This window comes from Malurus melanocephalus, unplaced genomic scaffold (assembly GCF_030028575.1).
Source record: "Malurus melanocephalus ecotype Western Australia unplaced genomic scaffold, MMel_1.1 scaffold_738, whole genome shotgun sequence".
NCBI classification, from domain to species: Eukaryota; Metazoa; Chordata; class Aves; order Passeriformes; family Maluridae; genus Malurus; species Malurus melanocephalus.
Window position 1 is genome coordinate 149,720 of NW_026623970.1, and position 22,976 is coordinate 172,695.

General features: G+C 42.9%; 1 protein-coding gene across 2 annotated transcripts in view; it reads left to right on the plus strand.

Moving 5' to 3' along the window:
- Nucleotides 1-9,024: 9,024 nt before the first annotated feature.
- Nucleotides 9,025-22,976, plus strand: part of AKT1 (AKT serine/threonine kinase 1) — a 77,686-nt gene continuing 63,734 nt past the window's right edge. Inside the window, exons 1-2 of one of the 2 annotated variants that reach the window (XM_057384703.1) lie at nucleotides 9,025-9,109; nucleotides 15,513-15,686. In XM_057384703.1, coding sequence (XP_057240686.1) covers nucleotides 15,641-15,686 — 46 coding nt within the window. In that variant the 5' untranslated portion in view covers nucleotides 9,025-9,109; nucleotides 15,513-15,640. Of the gene's footprint in view, nucleotides 9,110-9,322; nucleotides 9,399-15,512; nucleotides 15,687-22,976 lie in introns of those variants that run through there. The other variant, XM_057384704.1, reaches the window with a different exon arrangement.

The following is a 22,976-nucleotide window of genomic DNA, read 5'->3' on the forward strand; positions in this document are numbered from 1 at the left end:
CAGCAATCAAAGTTACTTCATCCTGCTGCAGAGGACTGCAGTTTGGTTTTCCAGCACCACATTTAGGATTTCCAGGGGGAGCAGGAGATGAGTCAGGGAATTAGAGCAACCTTGCATTACTTAACTAGTGCTTGTGGCTTGATCAATGGCACTGGGAAGGCTCTGCTGTAGGGAACCCCTGCAACAGTGTCGCAGTGTGTTCGCTGCTACAGAGCGCTGTGGAGGCTGCCAGTGCACTCAGAAACAGGGGGGAGAGAGGAAAAAAAATATACATATGGTCAGCAAATAATGTGAAAAATTCCTGCAGCATCACATGGCAGGTATTATTTCCCTTATTGTGCATGAACTGATGCATAYTGTATCCCATCTGTGATGCAGGTAGACACAAAACTTCGTATCGCATGGCTAAAATAATACTGTTTTTTTCTACGTATAGGCAATCCCAGGTAAACTGGAATGTACACAAACCCCACAAGATTTCTTAGAGCAGGAGTATGTCCTCGCTGGTCAGCTGCAACATTGAGCAGGTAATTAATAAATGCCTAGATAAAATGAGCAAGGTCTTGTTTATCAATCAACATCTTATTAATTAGCTCATGTGTCAATTTTAATTGAAGTGATTTGTATTAATAACGGTTGTGTGTGCAAGTTGTGTGGCATACCTGCAGGGATCTGTGCTTGCTCCTGGACTCAAATTCTGGCAAATATTCCAGCCTAGCAAATACCTTCACAATTTCAGAACACTGATTTTGAGAGCTAAATAGCTGTGTAACGATAGCTATTTATTAATAGAACCTTTACACGATAAACCATCACCTTCAGATACATCTGAAGTRAAAACAGAATAACAGTGTTATGTAAGAAACTCTGTAGCTGAATCTATGTCATAAAAAAGCTCCAATGACACACATAAGGGGGTAACATTATTTGCAAATTATAATAATGGCTTTCCACATCTGTTCTCATGAAGAGGGAAAGCTGTGTGGCTGCTGGTATTTTATTTAACATTTGAATCCATCCCATATTACTCTACATTTTGCAAAAAACCCACAAAACTCTGTCATTCCATTTTACCTTTTCTTATTTTATTAAAGGCAATATTGTACTCAGGTTATTTGGAGGTTGTCATAATCCCAGGATCAGGTTGAGCCTCTTCTGGAACTGAACTATCCCAGGTGTGCTTTCAATTTAAAAATTATTCTATGAGGACAAATATTAGGACAATCACAGCTGCTTCTGTGCTATTGCCCATGATTGTTATTTTATCATTTATAGGTTTGTCAGAGCTCTGTGGTGCTGTGTGCTGTCCTCACACTTCACAAGAGGCAATGCCTGCCCCAAGGAACTTACAATCAAAAACTGCAGAATGGGCTGGGAGAAGGGAATTAATCAATGACTGACTTTCTCTGCATTAAATACAGGAGTGTCTGAGGTATGGAGATTCAATGACTTGGCTAGGTTATGCAGAGAGTCTATAAAAGAATTGGGAATTGAAAGTAGCCCTCTTCCATCTAAATCCAGACATGTTGAGTCATCAGTCAATAACAAGACTGATTTCCATGGCAGTAGTGTTTGGAGGCTTTAATCAGGTTTCATGTCCTATTATGCTGGGTACTGTGTAAATATAGAATAACAGATACTCTCTGCAGGCATGTCCTTAAACAGATCCCTGCTGATTTCAGTGGAACTCTACACGTCCAGAAGGATACCCTGGGGTAGATCTGATTTTCTAAATAGGGATGAGGCACAGTAGGTGGGAGTAAAACCTGCAGGATTTATGGGGACTGTACCATTATAGGGAATGGATAGCAACTTCTTTGATCCCTTGTTTTATTTTGGAAGAGGATAAATGAACGAGGGAAAATCATAAACTTTTTTTGGTGATAGTCTGKTACCTACATGCTTTGAAGTATCTCAGTAGCAGGGTTTTACTGAAATGCAAAGTTTTCCTGCCCAAGAATAAATCAAAAACACTTCAAACAATTTTGGCAAAACTCSAGTTTTTAACACAGTCTTTAGCGAAGAGTAACCTCTTTGCTAGCTTAAAAGGTGGGACTGTGAAAGGTAGATGGAAAAAAAAGATGCCATAATGAGAGAACTGTGAGCACGTTTGGAGGACATCTGCTGAGATGTTATCGGTGGCAAAGAAGCCCTGCCCATTCGGTGACATCATTGCCTACAACTGCCAGCCTGTCCTGGCAAGCTCCGGGGCTGCAGCGGGAACGCTGTGTGAGAGCCAGGCTGGATGCGGCACAGGAACACAGTGGGCTTGATTCCCTCTGGGCTGGCAAGGAATAAATGGCTGAGGAGCAGTCGCTCCTCCAGCTGAATGCAGATGACAAGGCTGAGGGCAGTGAAGACCGCAAGGCCAGTCAACAGATTGATTTCTTTCATAGTTGCCTTTATTATTTTTAAAGTTAGCATGTTAGATGAGCACCAAGAAGCTCCTGCAGTGGTCCTGAAGTTCAGTACTAGACACAGGCATGCTGAGAGTGGGTCCTGTCCCACACAGCCCTGGAGGGATAGTCCTGTCCTGACTTGCACAGGCTCCTCTTGGATCCAGCTAATGCACGAGCCATTCTGTTCCATGCTGGGATGGAAACTCGGCAGACAGGCCATGCTTGGTGACCTGAAGTCCAAGAAAACTGCTGCCATGTGCAGAGTATGGTGAGGGGTGGGGTGGGCAACAAAATAGGTACTTGTTACATCAGCCCATGTGCAGGGCTTTTGAACCTGAATTTTGCAGCACATGTGACTGATTCTTATTCCTAATATCTTCTTAAACTTCTCCCTAATACTTTCTCAGTTTCTGGATACAATCAGCTCATGGYGGCAGCAATGTTTTCAATGCTTCACTCTCTACTAGCGTGCTTGGATCAGGATTGTGTTGTTGAGGCAGATCTCCAGATSACACCAATTTACTGCACTTAGGTTTGTATCACAGACCTGTCTGGGAGCACATGGACTGAGCTCCCTTCCAGTGATSCTCCAGAGCAGTTCACATGAACTCTGGCTGTCACTGGGTATGTAGTCCTTGGGACCCCATTAAAGCTATCCTGAAGTATCCCCACTTAATTGGAACACCTTTCCTGTGGAGACAGGGTCCTCAACATTCACAGAGTCACTCCAGAAAAACACTCCTCCAGAGCTGCTTCTGACTCAGTCACGCAGACCGAGTGCATTGCAGCTTGCTACTCTCAGAGAACTTCAGGCTGAGAGCAAAGGAAGAGGGTTTGGGCTTGGAGAGGAGCCCAACCCCCTCCGAACAGGATGGACATAACTCACTCTGGCCACAGAGCACAGTGGCCACAAGCCTGTCTGTAGGCACTGTTGACAAAATCAACATAAAAGTAACCAAAGGCTAGAAAAAGCACTTGAAAGTTTTGTTACAATAAGACATCAGGCAGAAAAGGGGAACCCAGTGATTTCACTGGGGCCGAGTGGTAGCATAAGCTCAGACATCAAAGAAACACAGGAAAGAAATGCTCAAACAGAAAAAAAAAATTAATATATATATATACATATATATATATATATACACACACAAATATTTTTATAATATATAAATTATTACTGCACCTCTCATTTCAGAGGACTGCTTCTTGTATTATAAATAAAGCAGAATCTGAATAGAAATAGACATCTGTAAGCACAATTTTGTGGCTGCAGTAGCCAGAGTGTCAGGCCAGAAYGATGCTGAAATGGCCACTTCTGCCSTTAAGTTTCTAAACKATATAATTTTGAGCAGGTGATTCAAAGCATAGCAGATTGCTGCACACATGAAATGCCATTAAAAACACACTGAAGAAATTACAAGCAATCCCTCTCTTCTAGCATTATTATGCAAATGATAAAACCACTTACCAGTCCACTGGGTAAATGTCATATGTATACACACTTTAAAGGATATGGGATGCCCCAGTCACAATATTTCTTAAAACATTAAAAACTTGATTGCAACTCTTGATCTTTAGAAAACTGCAAATGTYATGAGGAAAACTGAGCTGTTCTGCTCTGGCTGTTGCCTGRAGATGCATGTGGCCAGAACCAGTGSTCCAAGAACCCACTGCTGTGCCTGTGCCCTCATCCTGCATCGTGGCTGCTGCTCCTTCCACAGAGATCTGCATGTGGGGATCTGCAGGGGTAATCAGCCACTGAAACAGCACCCATGTTAATAGGCCCACAGCGTTCTTAGCTCTGTAATTTTAGTTGAAGAACATAACCAACATTGGGTGTGTGARGGTTTCGAATGCAACAGGAACCTGAAAGTTTTTATTTTTCTTTTAATATGTGCCAATAATGTCAGTAATTCAGTCTCAGAGGATTTGCCTATCTGGTTATAGTTAAGATCACRATGTTCCCTCACAGAGATCATCAGAATTTTAGCTTTTTTGGGGGTATCTTTCCTCATCTAAGAACTCATGATGTGTTACTTTACAAGGAAGGGAGGAAAGCAGCAGTTTGAAGCATTCTTCAGTMCTTTCAGATCAAAGCCCATGTTTTCTGATGTGCCTCTACAGCGCCTATCAGTGCCTCATCCAGACTGGGACTCTTGGTTATTATTGTAACAATAAAAGTGACTGCAGTAGGGTATGGCACAGAACTGATATATTTGCTATTTTTGTATGGTTTATTTAGCACATTTTCTATGCAAACGAGTTCAGTTCCTGTTTATATACCAAACCCCCTACAGCATGCTTGCCCCTTGTCATGGCTATCATTATTCCTGGCAGAGGACTGTACTGCTCTCCCTTTGGAGTCAAAAGCATTGACATCCTGATATCCCAGGGCTGTCCAGTTTTAGCATCCTGGTGATCAGGAACAGAAGCAGGAAATCAAAGCTAGGTCTCCTGTCCAGCGTCTTCCAAGACTCCTAGCAAGCCATCAGGAAAAGCAACAAGCATTCAGTGCTGCTCTTCACATTACCAGTTCAGCTGATACTTAGTCTTGTASGAAATTCATCACGGAAGTACAAATGAACTCATACATCTATTTAGCCTCAAGATGAATTTCTAAAACCTAAACCCWCAACATGACTATATTATTTTTTCCAGAGAGCCTGCTATTGTTTTGCTATTGAGAAATGCACCTTCAAACATTGGATTCATTCAGTTTTAAAAGTACAATTACATTTATTATATTTGGCGCTGCAAAAAGCACTTCTAATTTCTATTTTTATTGAATTAGWTTTTCCTCTGAGACCAAAACTGAGTTGTTCAAAAGCTATTAATGCCTAGACTGAGACACCAGCTCTGTAATTCTAATAAGATGTCATTTAATTTCTTCCTCTGAGTATGTCCGAGTACAGCCCACCTTTTAAAAAGGGAAGAACAAATTCACTGTTGACCCACAGAGGTGTTGTCATTATTTGAAATCATKGAACAGAGCTTGCTCTACTGGGAGTTAGCTTAGTAATTCCACTTCATCTTATCATGCTAGTTTTTCTTCTTATGCCTGACTGGGTAATTTTATCCAAAGCTTCCTAATTTAAACAATTTAAAATAACTTTTTTTAAGTGACACTGMATTAATTGTTACCTATATAGGTGTTAAAAATGGATGAGAAGAGGAGTGCCTGCTCTTCTGGCATGGTGTCAGTACACTGTCTGGAAATCATCCATTCTTTGCCACTAACTCCCACATTCAGTATTTTCAGATAATGTAATACCAAGGCAGACTTGATGCACCTTATCCTGAAGCACTTAATAAACTTGAGTTAASAGATGTGAAATCTGAGGAAGCGCTCAAGGAAATCTAGGGACTTCCCTGAAAATTAGGGTTTATAGACTATAATCCCACTGATGATAGCTGAGTGATAAAACCCACATTGTTTGTATTTATAACAATTCTTGAGTGAATTCATTGTTCTCAAAGAAAAAAAAAAGCTGCATTTGTTCATTGTTGATACAAAGTCACTCTTGTTGTTGCAGACCAGGCACTTCCTACTTCACCTGGGTATTTTTATCCACAGTACTTTGCTGTGTTTGAGAGATAAGCCCTTACTCCAGACTCTGAATCACACTTCCCCCTCAGATTTGGGGAATGTCAGATCCAGATCAGGATCCAAACTTTCTAGTTTGGGCCTGTCTTTCATCATGGTAAATCAACAGTCGGCAAATCTAAACAATATGTTCATGTTGAAATTTGGAGGGTTTTTTTAATTGTACTTCCTTTCTAGCAAACAACGGACGTTTATTTTCTTCTCTTCAGGACAGAAAACTGTTTACTCTATGATATTATTTTTTAAACTGCTGCTTCATTTGCAGGGGGAAGTTCTAATGACCTTGCACACCATGCAGCCTGGAGCTTATCAATCAGGACAGGGTTTGCCAGGAAGGCATAAAAGCTMTCCTGAAATCAGATCTATTACAAGAGATCCCCCTGCCTGGACAGAAGTGTCTCACAGCCAGTGAACTCCWATACTTCCATTCACTCTTTACTTCTGTATGTAGCAACAGCCKGAAGGTTCAAAATCAGTTGATAAATTAATTTTCTCCTCGTTTTTGTTAAGTAAAATGCATATCTTCTGAGCTGCCTGCAAGCTTTGCACACTGATGATGAATTTAATTTTAAATTAAAATGACATCTTTAAGAACAACCTACATTTTAATACACACTAAGTATTTTGTAAGTAATGCATGGTAGGTCAAAATGCAATCACAAACCCACATTTTTCCTTTCCATTACCTTTACATCTTAGAGTTCCTACAGCTATTCCATTCTGCCCTGGGTAACTGGGCCAGTACAACGGGGCCTGCTTATTCTGCTAAGTTGCCTGAATGGTACATTTTTAAAACTGTACTGAAATATGCCCCAGTAAACCTAAAGGTGACTCACAGAAAATCCCACRCTGGTGTAGCTGCTCTGCCAGGAGGAACTGCTCTGTACATTGGTGGGAAAGGAAGCATTACTCTTTCTTCACCTTCATGAAGAAGAGTGAAGCATTTTCTCCTGTCTTGTCTTTGGCTCCTCTAGCACACCAGTGTATCCAAAATCCAGTAATCCATTTGACTCTCAGGAACCCTGATGACAGATACAATCAGTCAGACCTAACTGATCAAAACGGAAGAAGAAAGTGAATTTCAGTAAACATTGACAATCATCAAAATGATGTGGTAAAAAAGCCTCTTATTATATCAAATAGTTTAGTAAAGGCAGAGCTGTATTCCCCAGCTTTACTGCTGTAAATGCGTTTTGTGCACTTGTATGTTGCCAACAGTGCAAAACTGTGGGAAGATGTGCTGTTTCCTAAATTCCAGCCAGCTTCCGATTGCAGAAATGTGATCATCAGTGATCGTATGTTTCTGAAGAAATCCAATCAGTTCTTACAGCCCAGTTAATGTTTATGGCACTGTCAATTTGAGAAGAAGCAAAATCCCTTAATGACCAAAGAAGACAAATTTTGATAGTGGAAGGGCGGAATAATGTTAATCTGTTAAAGATGTTTCCACAACATTGTTTTTTAGAGCAGAATGGCTCTCAAAAACCTTACAAAAATATTGGATGCTGTAAGCAATGGTTGAAGCAATTTGTGATGTTTTGAGCTATTCGTGCTATGAGAACAGGATGGTCTCAAGTGCAGCATCCAGAATCACTACCCCGGGCCCTCCATGGGCAATTCTTCAATGCAACCTGCCTGCTGTGGAAAGGAATATTGGAGTATCCACCAAGGTACTGTGATACCTCTTCATTTAATCATCTGGTATTTTATGGGAGCAAGGGAAAGCTCTGAGCTCAGAGAATCAGGAATGGCATCCCATGATTTTGGGGGAGCTAGCTGGAAGCACCCCAAGAGATTTAAAGGAGCCTGGCTCTTCCTAGAGTCTGAAATGCTGGGGTTGCATGGGCCTCTTGCCTATGGTGGCATTGAGTCCCTGTTTATTGGGGTTGCCCTTTGTCCAGAGAAGGGCAACCAGTCTGATGGAGGGTCTGGAGCACAAGAGACTTAAGAAGAGCGGCTGAGGGAGCTGAGGGTATTTATTTAGCCTGGAAAGGAGGAAGCTCAAGAGGGATCTTATAAGTCTCTAGAGCTCCATGAAAAGAGGGTGTAGCCAGGTGGGGCCTGGTCTCTTTCCCCAGGCAATCAGTGACAGGRTGAGAGAACACAGTCTTACGCATCACCGGGAGAGGTTTAGGTTGGACATTAGCAAGAAATTCTTCACAGCAAGGGCGCTTGACATTGGAATGGCTACTCAGGGAGGTGATGGAGTCGTTGTCCCTGGAGGTGTTTAAGGAAAGACTRGATGTGGCACTTAGTGCCATGGTTTGGTTGATATGGTGGCGTTCGGTCATAGGCTGGACTCGATGACCTGTCTTTCCAACCTACTTGATCCTGTGACTCTATGAAATTGTCCATGCTCCAGGCAGCCGGTTCATAGGCCGAGTCAGGAGWGGCCACATCCTCGACGGGGCACGGCGCCCCCAGCGCCCCGGTCCAGGGCCGGGACGGTACCGGGGGAAGGGGGAACACCGGGCCGCCCGAGGCCAGGAAACACCGCCCCCGGGGCCTGGGGCCGGGCCGGCGGGTGGGCGGAGGGGGCCGAGCTGGCGAGCGCTGCTCCGCCGCGCTGTGGGAGCTCGGAGGGTGGCGAGGCCACGAACCCCGTCCGGGGAGCGGCGCGGAGCGGAGCGGGGCGGCCCCTCGGCACGGGGGACAAGCGGCGGCGGGAGCCAGCRGCCGCTCCGCGCAGGGTGTGAGCGAGCGCCGCGGAAACGCGTGCGGGACGAGCCCGGCCCGGGCGGCGGGAAGGCGGCCCGGGGGTGCGGGGGGAGGCGGCGGCGGAACGAGGCGAGGGGCGGCCTCGCAGGGCGGAGCGGCGGGGAAGGCGAGCCGGCAGCCGGAGCGGGCGTGCGAGCCCCACGGGCCGAGCGCCTGCGAGAGGGGGAGGAGGAGCCGCCCCGCCGCCCGGGGATGGTGAGGAGGAGGCGGCGGCTGCCGGGAGCCCAGTGAGGCCTTCGCTCGGCGCCCGCCGCAGAGCCCGCCCGCCTCGCCGGCCGCCCCCTTCCCCCGCTCGCTCGCTGGCTCGCTCCCCCCTTCCCTCCCCTTCCCCTGCCTCCCTCCCCGGCTCCCTTTCCCTGCCGCCGCCGCCTCCTCCCCGGGCTTCAGCCATGTAAGTGACCCGCTCCCCGGCTGGGAAGGGCTGGGGGAAGGAAGCGCCGGGGCCGGGGCCTGCTCGGCGCGGCCGCATTGTGCGGGGCCGGGAGGGAAGGGAAGGGACGGGAAAGGGGGCGGCCGCTCTCCTTCGCCTTCCCCGCGCGGGGGCTGCCCCGCCGCCCCCCGGGCACGGTCGGGCGGGGTGGGGGACGAGAAGGGCCGGGCTGCAGGCGGCCCCGGCCGGTCGGTCCGTGCTGCCGGCGGGCCCGGAGCGGACAGGAAGCTGTTGGCTCCCCGGGGATGCGGTGGGTGAGAGGGCGGCGGGGCGGGGGGCTCCCCTCGGGCCTGCCCCGGCCTTTGCGCGAGCATCCCCCGGGGAAACGGCGGTGGGGGCGGCTGGGGGGTGATTTGTGATATTTCTGAAACAACGGCGAGCAAAGTAGCCGAGGGCCCCCCATTTTCCCACCTCCCCCGCCCCCATTTTCTCCCCTTGTCTTCTGCGGCCGCGTTGTTCAGCCCAGCTCCGCTTTGCGGACCACTGAGTGTTTGCCGACGGGGGTGTGATTCTCTCCGTGGGCATTTGGCGTGTGTAGGTGGCTGTGCAGCGCTTGTGGACTTGATTTTTTTTTTTTTGCAGTCGTGTTTTGCAGAGATGTAGGGAGCTGTCTGCAGATGCACCCCCCCCCACCCCGCCCCCCCAGGTGAAATTCTGCAGTTGCCGAAATGTTCTTAGAGACTTGTAGGACTTATGTCTGTTTCTTTGTAAAACACATAATCAAGCATATAAACGTTCTGGCACTTTTAATATATTTTGCTGACAGGACGCTGCTGATGCAGATACAGCTTGCACCTTATCGGTAGTGTGTCGTCTCGTCCCCCCACCTCAGCCACCCCTGGGGGAAATATTRAACTGTTTTGCTTTGTTTTCCTACCACCTTTAACGTGTAAGAAGCAAATCCATGATTTGTGCTTGTTGGTTTCATTGATACCACAGGAGGGATGTACATTTCAAAATACAGTTATAAAAGGGAGTAACTAACACTTAATGCTGAAGAATATTTGTTTGCAGGTAAATAAATTTGACATACTGCATGACTAGTAATTACTTTTATGTAGTAGTTAATTTCATGGTGACAGTCACAACATTTGTCTGAGTTAGCAGATTTAAAGACACTGTGGAACTACCTTTGATTTTTTTAAACAGGAGRGTTTGTGTTGTGTGTGGTGTTTATAGAACTGCTTTTTGGTGTGCAGCAGTGGCAAATCAAATTTAAGAATTGATCCATTGTCCGCAAATCACTTTTAGCTCCAGTATTCACTTACAGTCTTATAAAAATGTCCTGTAAGTGATTACAKTAACTATTAAGTAGTTTCACAACTGACTTGATTTCTTTGGGGACAAAACAAAACTTCTGTTACAAATACTTCAAAATGGAATTTGATTAAGTACATCTCAGGTTGGTACAGAAGTTCTGAGCAGTGCAATTCTTGAATTATATGAGCATAAACTGTAAAAGGATTTCTTCTTGTTTGGGAGCATAAAGAGGATTTTGTCTGGGCTGCAGAGGGGAGTGTGAAGAGGTTGCTTTTCTGCCATCACTGTTTTGAAATAGGTAGTTTAGTTTGTCCTATCAAACTGTTGTTGTGTTTGCAGCATGGACAGTTGGATGTCGTAACTGTGGCCCCTCACTTGAACAGCATTAACCTCCTCTCTATTGATCAGCAAAGGCATGAGAGCACAAATATTTCAAATTACAGTTTTGTAAACCTAGATTAGGCTAACAGATKTAAAAAAAATAAAAAGTTGATGTGGCTGTAGAGATTTTTGTTTTCCAGTTGCTACTTTCCCCATAACTTAGTGTCTTAGAAGCCTTTCTGAACCTTGTGATCAGCTGCACTTGCCGCCATGAAATTCCAGTTTAGATGTGGTGTCATTCGACACACAGCACATAATAGTAGCAAATACTGGTGACCACACCTAAGTCGTGGCCCACAATGCCTTTTTGTGARGGAAGCTAAGATGGTGGAACAACCTGGTCCTTGTAAGCTTCCTTGAAAGCTGTCTGCCCAGATTTGGTAACTGGGTCATGGTGTGAAGCTACTGCAGGCTCAGAGGGCCCTGAGCACATTGGAATCACTGCTGCTCCCGTGAAACACCCAGGGCAGGCTTTGCGTAAYGCAGGAGATGTACTTCGCTGGTCAAAGCCTAGTGGGAACATCTATCTGTACGCTCCACTTGAAACGTTGGCTGAAGCCCAACTTTGTTGTGTCTGTGCTGTTTAGGTGCAGTTGGCTGTCAGCTGGGAGCTTGTACTGGGAAGAGAGCGTAGGTTGCTCATGGCATCCCATGTAACGGGCACGAACGCACCACCCTGGCCCAGTCCAGTTCCTGCGTACTCCATCTGCTCTCATGACAGTATCATGTGGCCACAGCAGTTAAACTTGGGCGGATGGATCCTGTTTTGCATGGTCCTGCTGCTGTGCATTATGAGAGCATGTAAGGATGTGCAGCAGTTTTGGGCTCACGGTGTCCTGGGAGAAGCAGGAATGTGCTGCACCAGGGCAGTGGGCATTGGTAACTGGTGGTGTGACAGGGCAAAGTGTTAGCCCAGGGGAATGCTTTGTTGTAATCTGCTTTCTGATCTGGGTTAACTTGTACGGCGTGGACACAGTCTGACGTGCCAAGACTGAGGCTGGTGGGTCACATTCTCCCTCATTAAAATGAGATGATTACCATCGGTGCTCCTACATCTTATGCTTTAGTTTCAGCTTCAACATTACAGAAGAATTCCTTTTCCTTCTGATCTGCTTTAGGGGGTCAGTGGAAATGAATATAAAACCTCGTATTGGAAAGAGAACAGGAAAGACAGATTAATACTTTTGATTCCTTWGAGGAAAAAGAAGGTGAGCATAATATATAGAAGAGAACGAGAGAAGGAGCTCTAACGCAACTCTCCCAAATACGGAAAAGACGATTCTGCTCCACCTTCTGTTGGATGGTTGGTTTGACTGACTCCTTAAAGCAGGTTGCGCTGCTGCAGTGCCTAGGGAAGTGAGCTATCTCATTATTTATGGAGAAGTTAATAGCCTTTAAGGAATTAATAYGTACGCAAAACCAGTGTCACCATGGTACAATGCTGATGTGCCATTCATGATTTACAGCACTTCAGCTGCGTGAGAACTATTTCAGTATTTAAAAAGGTACTACAGAAGTGTGTGTTGAAAAACAAGCAAAGAGGAGGCTAAGAGAAAGACCAAGTTGTTTAGCTTTTGACAGTATTCAGTCCTGTGCGGACACTGACTGGAGCAGCCAGGTCATACTTACCTCAGATGCCCTCTCTTCACTGGGAACCATTCCTAGATGGCCATAAATGAGGACTGTAATCATTCCTTTTTTTTTTTTTTTTCTTTTTCCCCTCTAACGATTTTATGGAAAAGGAACTTTTTCTGGTTTACACATCTTCAGTAGTACATTGACCTATAGTTAACTTGCTCTTCTATTCCGAGAAATTACTCTTGCTTGCTGCCACTGTCTTCAATAACGTGTCTTACTGAAATAGATGTATTAGGCACAGCTTGAAGGTGTATTTTGAAATACACTAGATAAAGCAGGTTTGCTGCTGTTGGAACCGTGTCTTGTTAGACAGTGAGTAGGGATCCCCAGCTCTTCGCATTGCAAATTAAAAATAGCTTCAGTTTCCCTGTGTGAAGTAAGTGCTTTGACATGGCTGACTGAAGGACTGAATGAAAGGGACCCATGCTGCAGGTTTGTGTCAGGAGATGTTTCATGTTCTCCCAATTTGTTGTGCCATGGCTTCTTTACAATACCTTCCACCCTCTTTTACCACCCCTCTCCCCTGAAAGGAGGTGGGCAGGTAAAGACACATCCCTGAGAGTATGGCTGCAATAGCAAGTGGGATATGTTTCTCGGGTAGAGATGGTAGGGAAAAGGCAATCCAAGCTGCTTGGACACCACAAAGAGTAGAAAAAGTAGTTCCTCTGAACTTTGGATTTCTTTGTTGATCTGCTTTTTTTGGCTCTGTTGTCCTTCAAATTTGGATTATTAGATGACAGTTTAGCTGATGACAGGCAGGAGGCTGCCAAGTGGTAATCCTGGCAAGTGTTAACCCAGGAAAACCTGGAGTRAGTTAGCTGCAGATGGGAGAATTTTAGTACTTCATACTCATTTATGTTTTTAATAGTAGTATTGCCCTTTCTACATCCTAATTTGTCTTGTACCTTCCTTTTTTATGCATGGTTATTGGAAAGGATGTTGATTGCTCAGTGCCACTAAATGGTTGAATTCAGCRTGCAGAGTAGGATTGCACAGTCCCTGCACTTCGTATGACACAAGGTYAGAAGCGTTAACTTTCACACCTGGGTGTTGCATTTCCATACTCAARCTGTGATAATCTTGGGGGTTTTGTTCAACACTTTGCAAATTGCTCAAGCCTTTAAGTGAGGTCTGGTCTTTTGACGTCAGCAGGCAAGTCTAGCTTGCATGGCTATTGTGCATGCCATTTTGAAAGGAAAAAGAAAGTTTGCTGTGTTTGTCAGGTTCTGTTCTAATTGCTCCAGAGCTATAGGAGTTTTTTCCAGTGTATCTCTGGCAGCTGTGGATTACTGGTCTCTATTCTGCAGCATACGGTGTTCTCATATTTATTTATGAAATTAAGGAATTCTTACATGTCACTTGTTCCAGTGTAATTTTTTGTGTGTCTTCCCTCCCTCAAGGCAAACATCTGGTTCATCGTGTTGATAATTCTAACTAGTGAGATCGGCAGATTTGTAATTTGGGAAAAAAACCAAACTCACCTTGTTTCTGGGGAGAGCTACAACATAAACTGTTAACGGGAAAAGCTGAGGAATAGTAACAAATAGTGTAGGTTTGTAGGCAAAGTGTCAGGGGAGTGACCTCCTTCCTTCTGTCCATTTCTGCTGGCATTGATGGAACCTTATTCAAATTTGAGCTTCGAGCTTTGAACGCTGTTTCAGAGCACTCTGATGTGTGGTACAGAGCCCTCTGYCCCTGCTGGGATTTTAGTTCTAGGTTGGATTCATTTTGACCACCTGTTTCTTCCATCCAGTGTTGTGTCTTAGTGAATTATGGGGAGTTAGTTGCTTTTTAATCTAATTTCTGATGGATGGCTATCACCTGCACGCTCAGAGATAATTGATGCACGCTTGCCAAATGCATGCAGAGATGGTGTATATTTATTAGGTGAGAATGTGATGTTTCTGTGGTTGGTGAGAGACTCCAGTAAAAACCAGGTCTTTGGTGGCAGTTTACAAATGCTGCTGGGTTTATGAAACTTTCTGGTTACTGCTGGGAATTTGCCACCATTTAGGTTTTTTGATCTCTGAAGTAGTACCAAATTGAATGGCAGCGAGGACACATTGTAGAGCACAGAAGAATTAAAGAAAAGCAGAGAACATTTGCACTACAATCAGAAAAACTATCAGATTCAATTTGGAAAAATAATAAAAACTAATGCTTTTGGGAAGAGATTAGATTCAGTGAGGGAGAGAAATGCACAGATTGTTTCTGTGGTAGTCAGCCATGAGCAAGGCACACTTCSAGTAAGATACAGCAATCTTGAGCTATTTAGAGAGGTACTTGGTCTCATAAAGCAGGGAGTAAAAATCCCAWATTGGGATTGGGTATATTTCATTGTGAGAAAGGCAACAGCAAACTGCAGTGAGGTTAAGAAAGAGCAGTAACATTGATCAGAGTGCTCCAAGGGCTGATTTAGGATAACTGAAAGGTACATGAGTTTATCTATGGTTGTTTGTATACCTCTAGGAGAGGTAGAAGTTACAGATATCAAAGGTAGATAAGACACTTCTTGGGGAGTCAAGGAGATCTGAGTGTGGTAAGGGGATGATGCWGAAGGCAGGAAAATCTGAAGCTGAATAGGAATGTTTACTGTCAAAGGTTTATCTCYAAGACATGCTGTGTTCAGGTTAATGGACTGCTATCAGGCTGTAAAGAAACCTTCCAGGAGCTGTTCTGGAAATCTTCCTTACCAAGAAACATTGAAAGCTGGATTTTGTGATATTTCAGATTTTTAATTGTTGCAAAGAATGAGATGGTGTTGCAGCAGTGAAGGTCTGGTAGGTAAGATCTTGAATCCACCTGTAATTCAAACAGCATCTGATAGTGGTGTGAGTCTGCCCATCATCAGCCTACTCAGTGAAAAAGCAGGACTTCAGCAAGCCCATATTTTGACTCCTCCACCCACCAAGATAGAAAAATTCTTGTGGAGAGCTAAGCACTTATTTAAGATTTGTAATAATAATAAAATGAAAAAATCCCAAAGTAACAACCCAGCAATCAAAGCTACTCCCTGCTGTATCCCTTGCTGTACATCTGTGAGATGCTTTGAGATGATGGYGTATTCTTCTTTTGGTTCTTTTAGAAATAACTGGGAAGGAGGAAAACGGAGAAAAAACCCTATTCCTTTTGTGGAGCCTTCTGCTGGAGTTCAAGAATTTCAACAGTGATCTTTTGGCATAAACTGGTTTTTCAAGAGACATTCCTGCCATTATGAATGAAGTAGCGATAGTGAAGGAAGGCTGGCTTCACAAACGAGGTAAGTGATTCTTCCTTTCTGGACAGTCTCTGTCTGTCTAATGTTGAGCAGCATGTCTTTAAATAATCCATTATCTTCCCATTCATCCTAGTGGGAAACAGCATATAGGGAGCATGCCTACTTTCTTTCAAGGCTTAGAAAATGCATGCAAAGGCGTTTTCTTGTGTGTGTGTGTGTGTGTGTGTGTGTGTGTGTTCACCAAGAACTGGTGTCAATGGCTTTGAAAATTATGATAAAGGTTGCAACTGAGGGAGATGCTACTTAGATTGTTAGAGGTTAAACCGTAGTAAATAATTTTGGTTTTTATGTAGGTCTGTAGCTTTTCTTTTTCTATTAGAAGGGAGAATTTAGGTGAATATTTTGAACAGTGAAAAATGTGCCTGTATTCTGTGAATAGTGCTGTGTTGTTAAAGAGACTTGCTAGAGAATTTGCTCCTGTTTGTGTCTCAACTCCTGTTGGTACCAGTGTCCTGGACAGGAAGAATAGCCTTGAGTTTTTGCAGTGTGCAGTTTGGTAGTACCGCTCATGATTGATTTTTATGAAAAGTCTTTATTCTTGACAGAGTGGCAAAATGGAAAAATGTCACAGGTATCATTGCACTTTTTGCCTTTTTACATGCTTTCTTCCTRAAACAGTGAGTTGGTTCGCTTTTTGGGAAGTGTTAATTTTCAAGTACCACAGCATTGATCCTATATGGTGCTTGACTTACCTGTTTCTTTGTATTCTACTACTGTTTCTTGGAAAGGAGAGAGCCGTGTTAGGTACTTTCCATGATAGTGTCATTTTTTTGGACCAAAAACAGATTCTGTGTGCTCCAGGAATAGGGAAGCTTACATGGTTCTGCAGACTCAGGATTTTTCTAGAGGGTTTGCAACAACTTGCCTGAAGGTGCAAAGGTGTAGTGTAATTATTTATGGAAGAAATTTGAAATACGTTATTATAACCTTGGTAAAGGCTGATGGTTCTTCATTAACAATAAGAAATTTCTAGGAATTCAGAAAACATGTTGATAATATGTATTTTAAAAGGGTGGAAGCATGTATTTCTACCAACTGGATATGCAGTGTAGTASCAGATTGATGCTTGCTCTACAAATGTTTTGTTCAATTTTTGGCAGGGGGAGGATTTTTTTTTTTTTTTKTTCCGGTTTATTTCAGTTGGAAACACCTTTGTGCTCATTAGCTTAARTAGCTCATTCAGTAATTCTGGTGTACCTAGGCTGCCTTGTTCTGATAGAGTATTTGAGAACTATTCTGTGTTTGGATTAAATAGGAGAAAGAAACACAAAATAACACTTCCCATTCCCATTTRTGAATCTAGAAACTCTTCAAATCAGAGAAGCTTTTTTTTAGCTTTAAACAATATTTTTAGGCTGAGAGTTTTTAACTATCTGTTGTTGCAATTCTTCTGCACTTACCTGTAATTTTAAAAAAGTGTTATTTTGAGGAGCACTGTACAAAAATCGGAGGGAGAAACTTTCATTTTAAATAGTATGAAAAAGGTATTGTCAGGATGATTCAGAGGCAGATGTGTCTGAAACTTCGAAACAATCAGGTAATATTTCAGGTTTATCTGTGTTTACTTTTGGGAACTGAATTTCTGTTGTTTCTAGGATTACGTTAAAGCTGCTTTCAAGTAAGGAGACCTCTGGAGGAGGTCTTAGTAAAAGATGTCCATATCTCCCAATCTGATTTTTTTTTGTTGTTTTAAAATTGCCTTAGAGAAACAGATTATTATCTCTGATGATTTGCTGATAATATTATGATGAGATTATGTGCTGAACACATTTCCATTTTCAAAATGTTACTGTGCATGTTCTGCATATTTGATGCTGCAGATTTGTGCCTGAACTCCCAAAYAGTTAAACGTATCTTGGCGTTTTTTTGGATGCTGGGTTTCCTAATCTTTTTAACCTGTTTCCCAATGCCTTTTTGCCCTCTCGGTRTGTGTGATGACACCTATTTCATTCCACTCCACTGACTTCGCTACTGTTAATTYGGCGTTGTCCTTGCGAGGAGGTTTTTAGAAAGCAATCTTCTCAGCCTGTCAGTGAGTCAGCTCTGGGACTCTCTTGGTTTTTGTAGCTGTTTAGGGATGGGTTGACAAATTCAGCTCTTTCTGGCTGTGTCTTTGCTGGTGAGTAACTGATCCACTCTATGCGCGTGTGTTTCGTTAAGCATCTTTTCTTTTTTAATAATCTACATTTATTGTCAGACACTATCAGTTTGCTGGCTCTGCTAGATCAAGTGCTTCAACCACAGGATRTTTCCAAAACTGATGTCTGATACGGTGCACTTCTGAAGTCAAGGCATAAACAATAATTAGTGCAGGGAGGGACTAAAGGGGGGATTTCAGATATAGGAAACATATATATATTTTGTTTGTCTTTTGGATCATTTCTAAAACCAAAGGTTGCACTGCATGTRTTCTTTAAAGATCCCAGGGCTTTCCACATGCAAATATTTTAGGTAGTGACTGGCTGAAATCCAGATTGGGCAATGATGTTCTCTTAACCTAACGTTCCYCATAGCTTTGGTTGGATATGATGACTCTTAGTTCCTGTCCTGAGCAGTTGAACAGCATGGCTGTGTGCAGTTAAACAGTTGCTACATCTCACCTCAGCAGTGGCTTCATTTTGGTGGTTTTAATGATTTGTGTATGTGTAACTCAGGCTGCAAAGTGCTCTGGAGCCCTTCTGGATAGCAGGTGTAAGTAAGCATAAAGCCATCATTAGCAGGAGCAGGTGTTTTGGCCTGGCAGGGAAGTAGCAGGGCTTTCTAGAACCGTGGGGTTGGTTTTTTCTGTCAGCATGCTTTACATTTATGTTTTTGTTTCCAAGATTAAAAATACAAATGGAGAAATGAAATTGAGCATTGCTGCCTAGCCAAGAGCTTTTGGCAATTCTCTTAAGTCAGTCGCTTAAAGGAAGCTCTGCTTCCAGTGGTGCAGATGTTTGTTTGTGTAGGGGCCAGTCATGTCCATGACATGTCTAACCTCAACCAGGAAGAAATAGAAGAATTCATGAATGAACTTTCCCCTCCCCATTGGCAGTGCTTGGTGCTGTTACTCAAATCCCAGTCAGGATGGACTCTTGTGTGAAGAGTAGTTTCTGACCACTCCTTGTATAACTGCATGGCTGAACTGTTCTAACACACAGGTAGGAGGWGTGAAGGAGCTCAGGGTTGGTTACTGTGTGTGTGCATCCAGGGTATGCAGTCCCTGGTTGTGTTAATGCTGAAGGTTTTGTTTAGTGGGAAAGGATGGGGGAAATTGCTCTATGCGGAGGTGCTATAATTGTGATTGAATATGAGGGGAGAAGGAAAAAATTATCTGCCCAAATTGCTGCTTGTTGGGCTCTGAGATTATGGGTTTTCTGAATGTATGTTATGAGGATCCTTAATTTTGGTTGTGTGTGGGGAGCTTTTTGCATAACAGAGGTGTGCCCAAGTGTATTTTACTTGCTTTACTGATCCATTTTAAAGATCTCATTGGATGTCTTGCATCTTTCTGTTCTGTTCCCTGTTTATAAAGGTCCTTCTATTGTTTTCAGTCTTCATCCTGTTTTTTTTTTTTTTTAAAGTCTTTCTGCATGGCTAACAAAGAGGGGATTGTGTGTTTTGATACTCTGTCATCTCTGTCCTCCCTAGTATGTCCGGCTTTCTTATTAGGGCATAAACTTGTATGGAAAAAAAGGAGTCTTTTGGAGGCAGGGAATGAGGGGGAGGGAARAATATATGCTGACATTTGAAAAAGGAAATAGAAAAATCTCGATTTCTCAGTCTGAGAAACCTGAAGYAATTATAGGGAGCAGGAGAGACCTCTGTATTCGTCCATTAATACTTAGCAGGAAATGCAGACCTATTTTGTTTTTAAATAGTATATAAACACAACATAGTAATTTTAACCATGAAAACCAAAACATATCCTCCAAATTTCAATTTCTGTGGACTTTAGGCAGGTAAAACTATTTGWTGGAGTCTCTGGCTTACAAGCCGATCAAAACTAAAAAAGGCCGTTAAATAAGAAGTAATACGTAAGATACTTACTCCACTTCTGAAAATAAAACTTTTTTTTTTTTTTTGGTTAAAGAATTATTTCTGTAGTGAATGGGGTGATACAGACAACCTAATAAATAAYGAGTGGCCCATTGTGATTTGTCTTCCTATAGCTTCATTGCATAACATGAGTACAAGATCCATATGTAAAATACAAACCAGGAATAAAATGCTGATTGTTGCTCTTTTAACTTTCTCTAACAAAATAGCACAGATGGTGAACTTCAGCTTTGTTATTTTGAGTACAGGTTCATACGTTCAGTATTCTGTTAGTGTGAATCAAAAAGGATCTTGCAAAATATGACCAGATATATTTTTTTAGGCAGGGGTCTGTGCTGTTGCTGTTTTTCTTCACCTCTTCTTTCTTCTCTCTTTTCTGTTCTCACCATGTTCCCTACCTCTTTTTCTCTGTGTGTGTGTGTGTGTTTTATTTTGGGGTGTTTTTTTTGTGTTTTACCTTGGCTTCTGTCTGTCCCTGGGATGTAGTGATGCACTGTCTTGGTGACCGATATAGTCACAACCTTTGAGGTTCAGATTAGTTCAAGGATCGTCTGGCTTTCATAGTATTTCAAAGAATGGCTTTGACACTTGATGCAAAGGATCCTAAGAGCCATCTGAATTCTGAAGATGCCAGCTATAGAGAGCACAGCTGCTTCAGAGGAAAAGCTGGGGGGAATGGAAAGGTAAGAAACAAGATAGAGGCCTCACAAAAAAATGAAGCGGGGCTGAACAAGGAACGGAATGGGGAAGTTTGTTACAGAGGGAAAGAAGCTGATGCTGCTCAGCTAGAGCTGAAGGGTTGGGTTTATAGGGAAATCTGTTGCTCTTCTTGTTGGAAACAAAAGATAAGCTGTGTCAGTTTGTGGTTTTCCTTGTGTGTCTCTTTTTCAACACAAGGGGCAATAGTTTTGCAATTCTAGCTCTTGGTTGCTTTCATTTTGCTTGTCCTGTTCTGGGAAAAGGGGACTGGGGAGGAACCAGGAAATTGTCAACCCATAAATCTGACYTTGGTGGTAGGAAAGATGCTAGAGACATTAAGAAAGGATGAGATCACAAAACATCTGGAGAAATACGAGCTGATAATGGCTAGTCAGCTAGACTTTTGGAGGGTAATCTCAAATGATGGAAGTATTTGTGGAGAGATCGTAGGAAACAGGCTGGATACAGTGTCCTGTAAAAAGTTTGCTCTGGATGACAGGGGAAGTCAGAGGCTGAGAATCAGCTGGTACAGTGTAACTRTACTGTACCTCATATTTGAAAGAAATGGCTCATCTTCCTTTCATAGAGCAGACTGCTTGTCTTTGACTCTGTTACTTTCCAGCATCCTTTCAGAGTACTCTATTCCAGAACATTTTTGCATTAAACCCATTCTTTAATCCACAACTTCACATTTTTGAAGGGTGACATCAAAATGTTTCCTTTTTTCAGTAGAAATTACTCCCAAAAAGTCTTTATTCCAACATTTTCATGAAATACTCTCCTTTCTTTAGAGAAGTGATGCTGGGTTAGATGTGTTTCTCAGTGTTTGTAAACTGAARCTTACATGCAAGTGACACTAAACACTCTTGCTTTGAATGGCAAAGAGGAAGAGCTCCAGTGTTGATGCTCAGGTTATTTTATGTCAGTCGTGGAAGTTTACTTTCATATTCTGTTTTATTGCTCATCAGAACGGAAACAAATTAGGTCTCAATTTTATCTCTGAAAGTGRGATAGCGTCATAAATTAATGTTACTTGTCATTAAAAGGGATTTGAAAATGARGGATCTAGGACGTTGCAAGCCCTGTAAAAGCAAGTCTGGGAATGCTCAATACAGTGGATCATGCAGAAAGTGTCGATATTGGCTTTGATTTTTTTTTTTCATAATTCATTCCTTTTAAAAAAGGGAAAGTTAGGCCTCTGCAAACAAACAGAAAAAAAAGCTGTCCATATTTTCTGTTCTTTTTTTCTCTCAGTAGGCATATTGAGAAGTCATCAGGTTTGGATGTAGGAAGAAAGAAGTACTGAGTGAGTATGCTATTTTGAGGTAAAGAGAGAGCAAGAGAATAAAGCTTGCTCGTTGTCCTTGCAGGAGTGATTTTAGGCAAGGTGCTGTGCTGTGCATTTTAAATTTGGCGCCTTGTCCTCACTTGGAAATGTCTTCCCTTGCAGCTCCTGTGTTCCTTCCCTTCCAACTGGTGGTGCTGCCACTGCCTAAGCACTATCAGTTGCACTCCTTGTCTGTGCCTCTGGCTTCCCCTGCCCAAACTTGCTCCTGGTTARCTCTCCTAGCCTGAGACTTTGCCATCTGAAAAACCTGGCAAGGACTTCGATGCTCTTAGAGCAGTACATAGTGACATGTGGTGTCTTTCCTTTSATACATTTTGTATGTTACTAAAAATTCTCTTAAATATTGGGGTGGTGGTTGGTGTCAGATTCATTTAGAAACAGACCTTCATATCTGTTGGGAAAAAAATTACTTAATATTTCAGCAATTGATTTTAATGTGTTYTGAAAGAGAGAGCATTGTAAAAACCAAATACTTGTCAGCTGTGTGGGGTTTTTCTACTTTTACATGTTGGAGTAGCTGGTTTACTAAGAAAAAATAAGAGTTAAGTCTTATTTAAAAAGTCATCTCTCATGGGGGGAAGRCAGAGGAGGGATTATTATTTTCAGATGCATTATGTTGTAGGTACAATGTGCTTCTTAAAGGGGGAACAAAAACCAGGAAACTATGTGAGGAAAGAGGAAGAAAAAGAATGGAGAAAGATAGCACCATATTAGGTGTGAAATAGTGTGTTTTTGTGAAAAATATTTACTGCAGCTGAAAGGGGGAAATAATGAAGACCGACTTTGAGTGCAGTTGGAAAACATATTACAGACCACTGGGATTATTCTCCCACCTCTTCAAGTTGAGCCAAAAATGTGAAAAAGATAACTGGTTAAATAACATTGTGAAATTTGTCAATTTATTCAAAAGTGCATGGTCATRTTTGAGGACAGCTGAGGTAAACAGTCATCACAGACTGTGGGCAAGTCAGTTACTGTTTCCCTGAGTCTCTTGGGTAAGCTGGGAGAGCATGTTTTGAAGTGCTGTCCAAAACCCAGACCTTTGGTAAGCTGTGTGTAGAAATACGCTTCAGAGTCAGTGGTTSTGTGCATGGCTGCAGTGGTATTTCATGCTCATATTGAGACTTCAGTGTAGCATCTGAGTCATTTATGGGGCTATCAAATCAGTCCCCTCTGCCTGTGCTTTA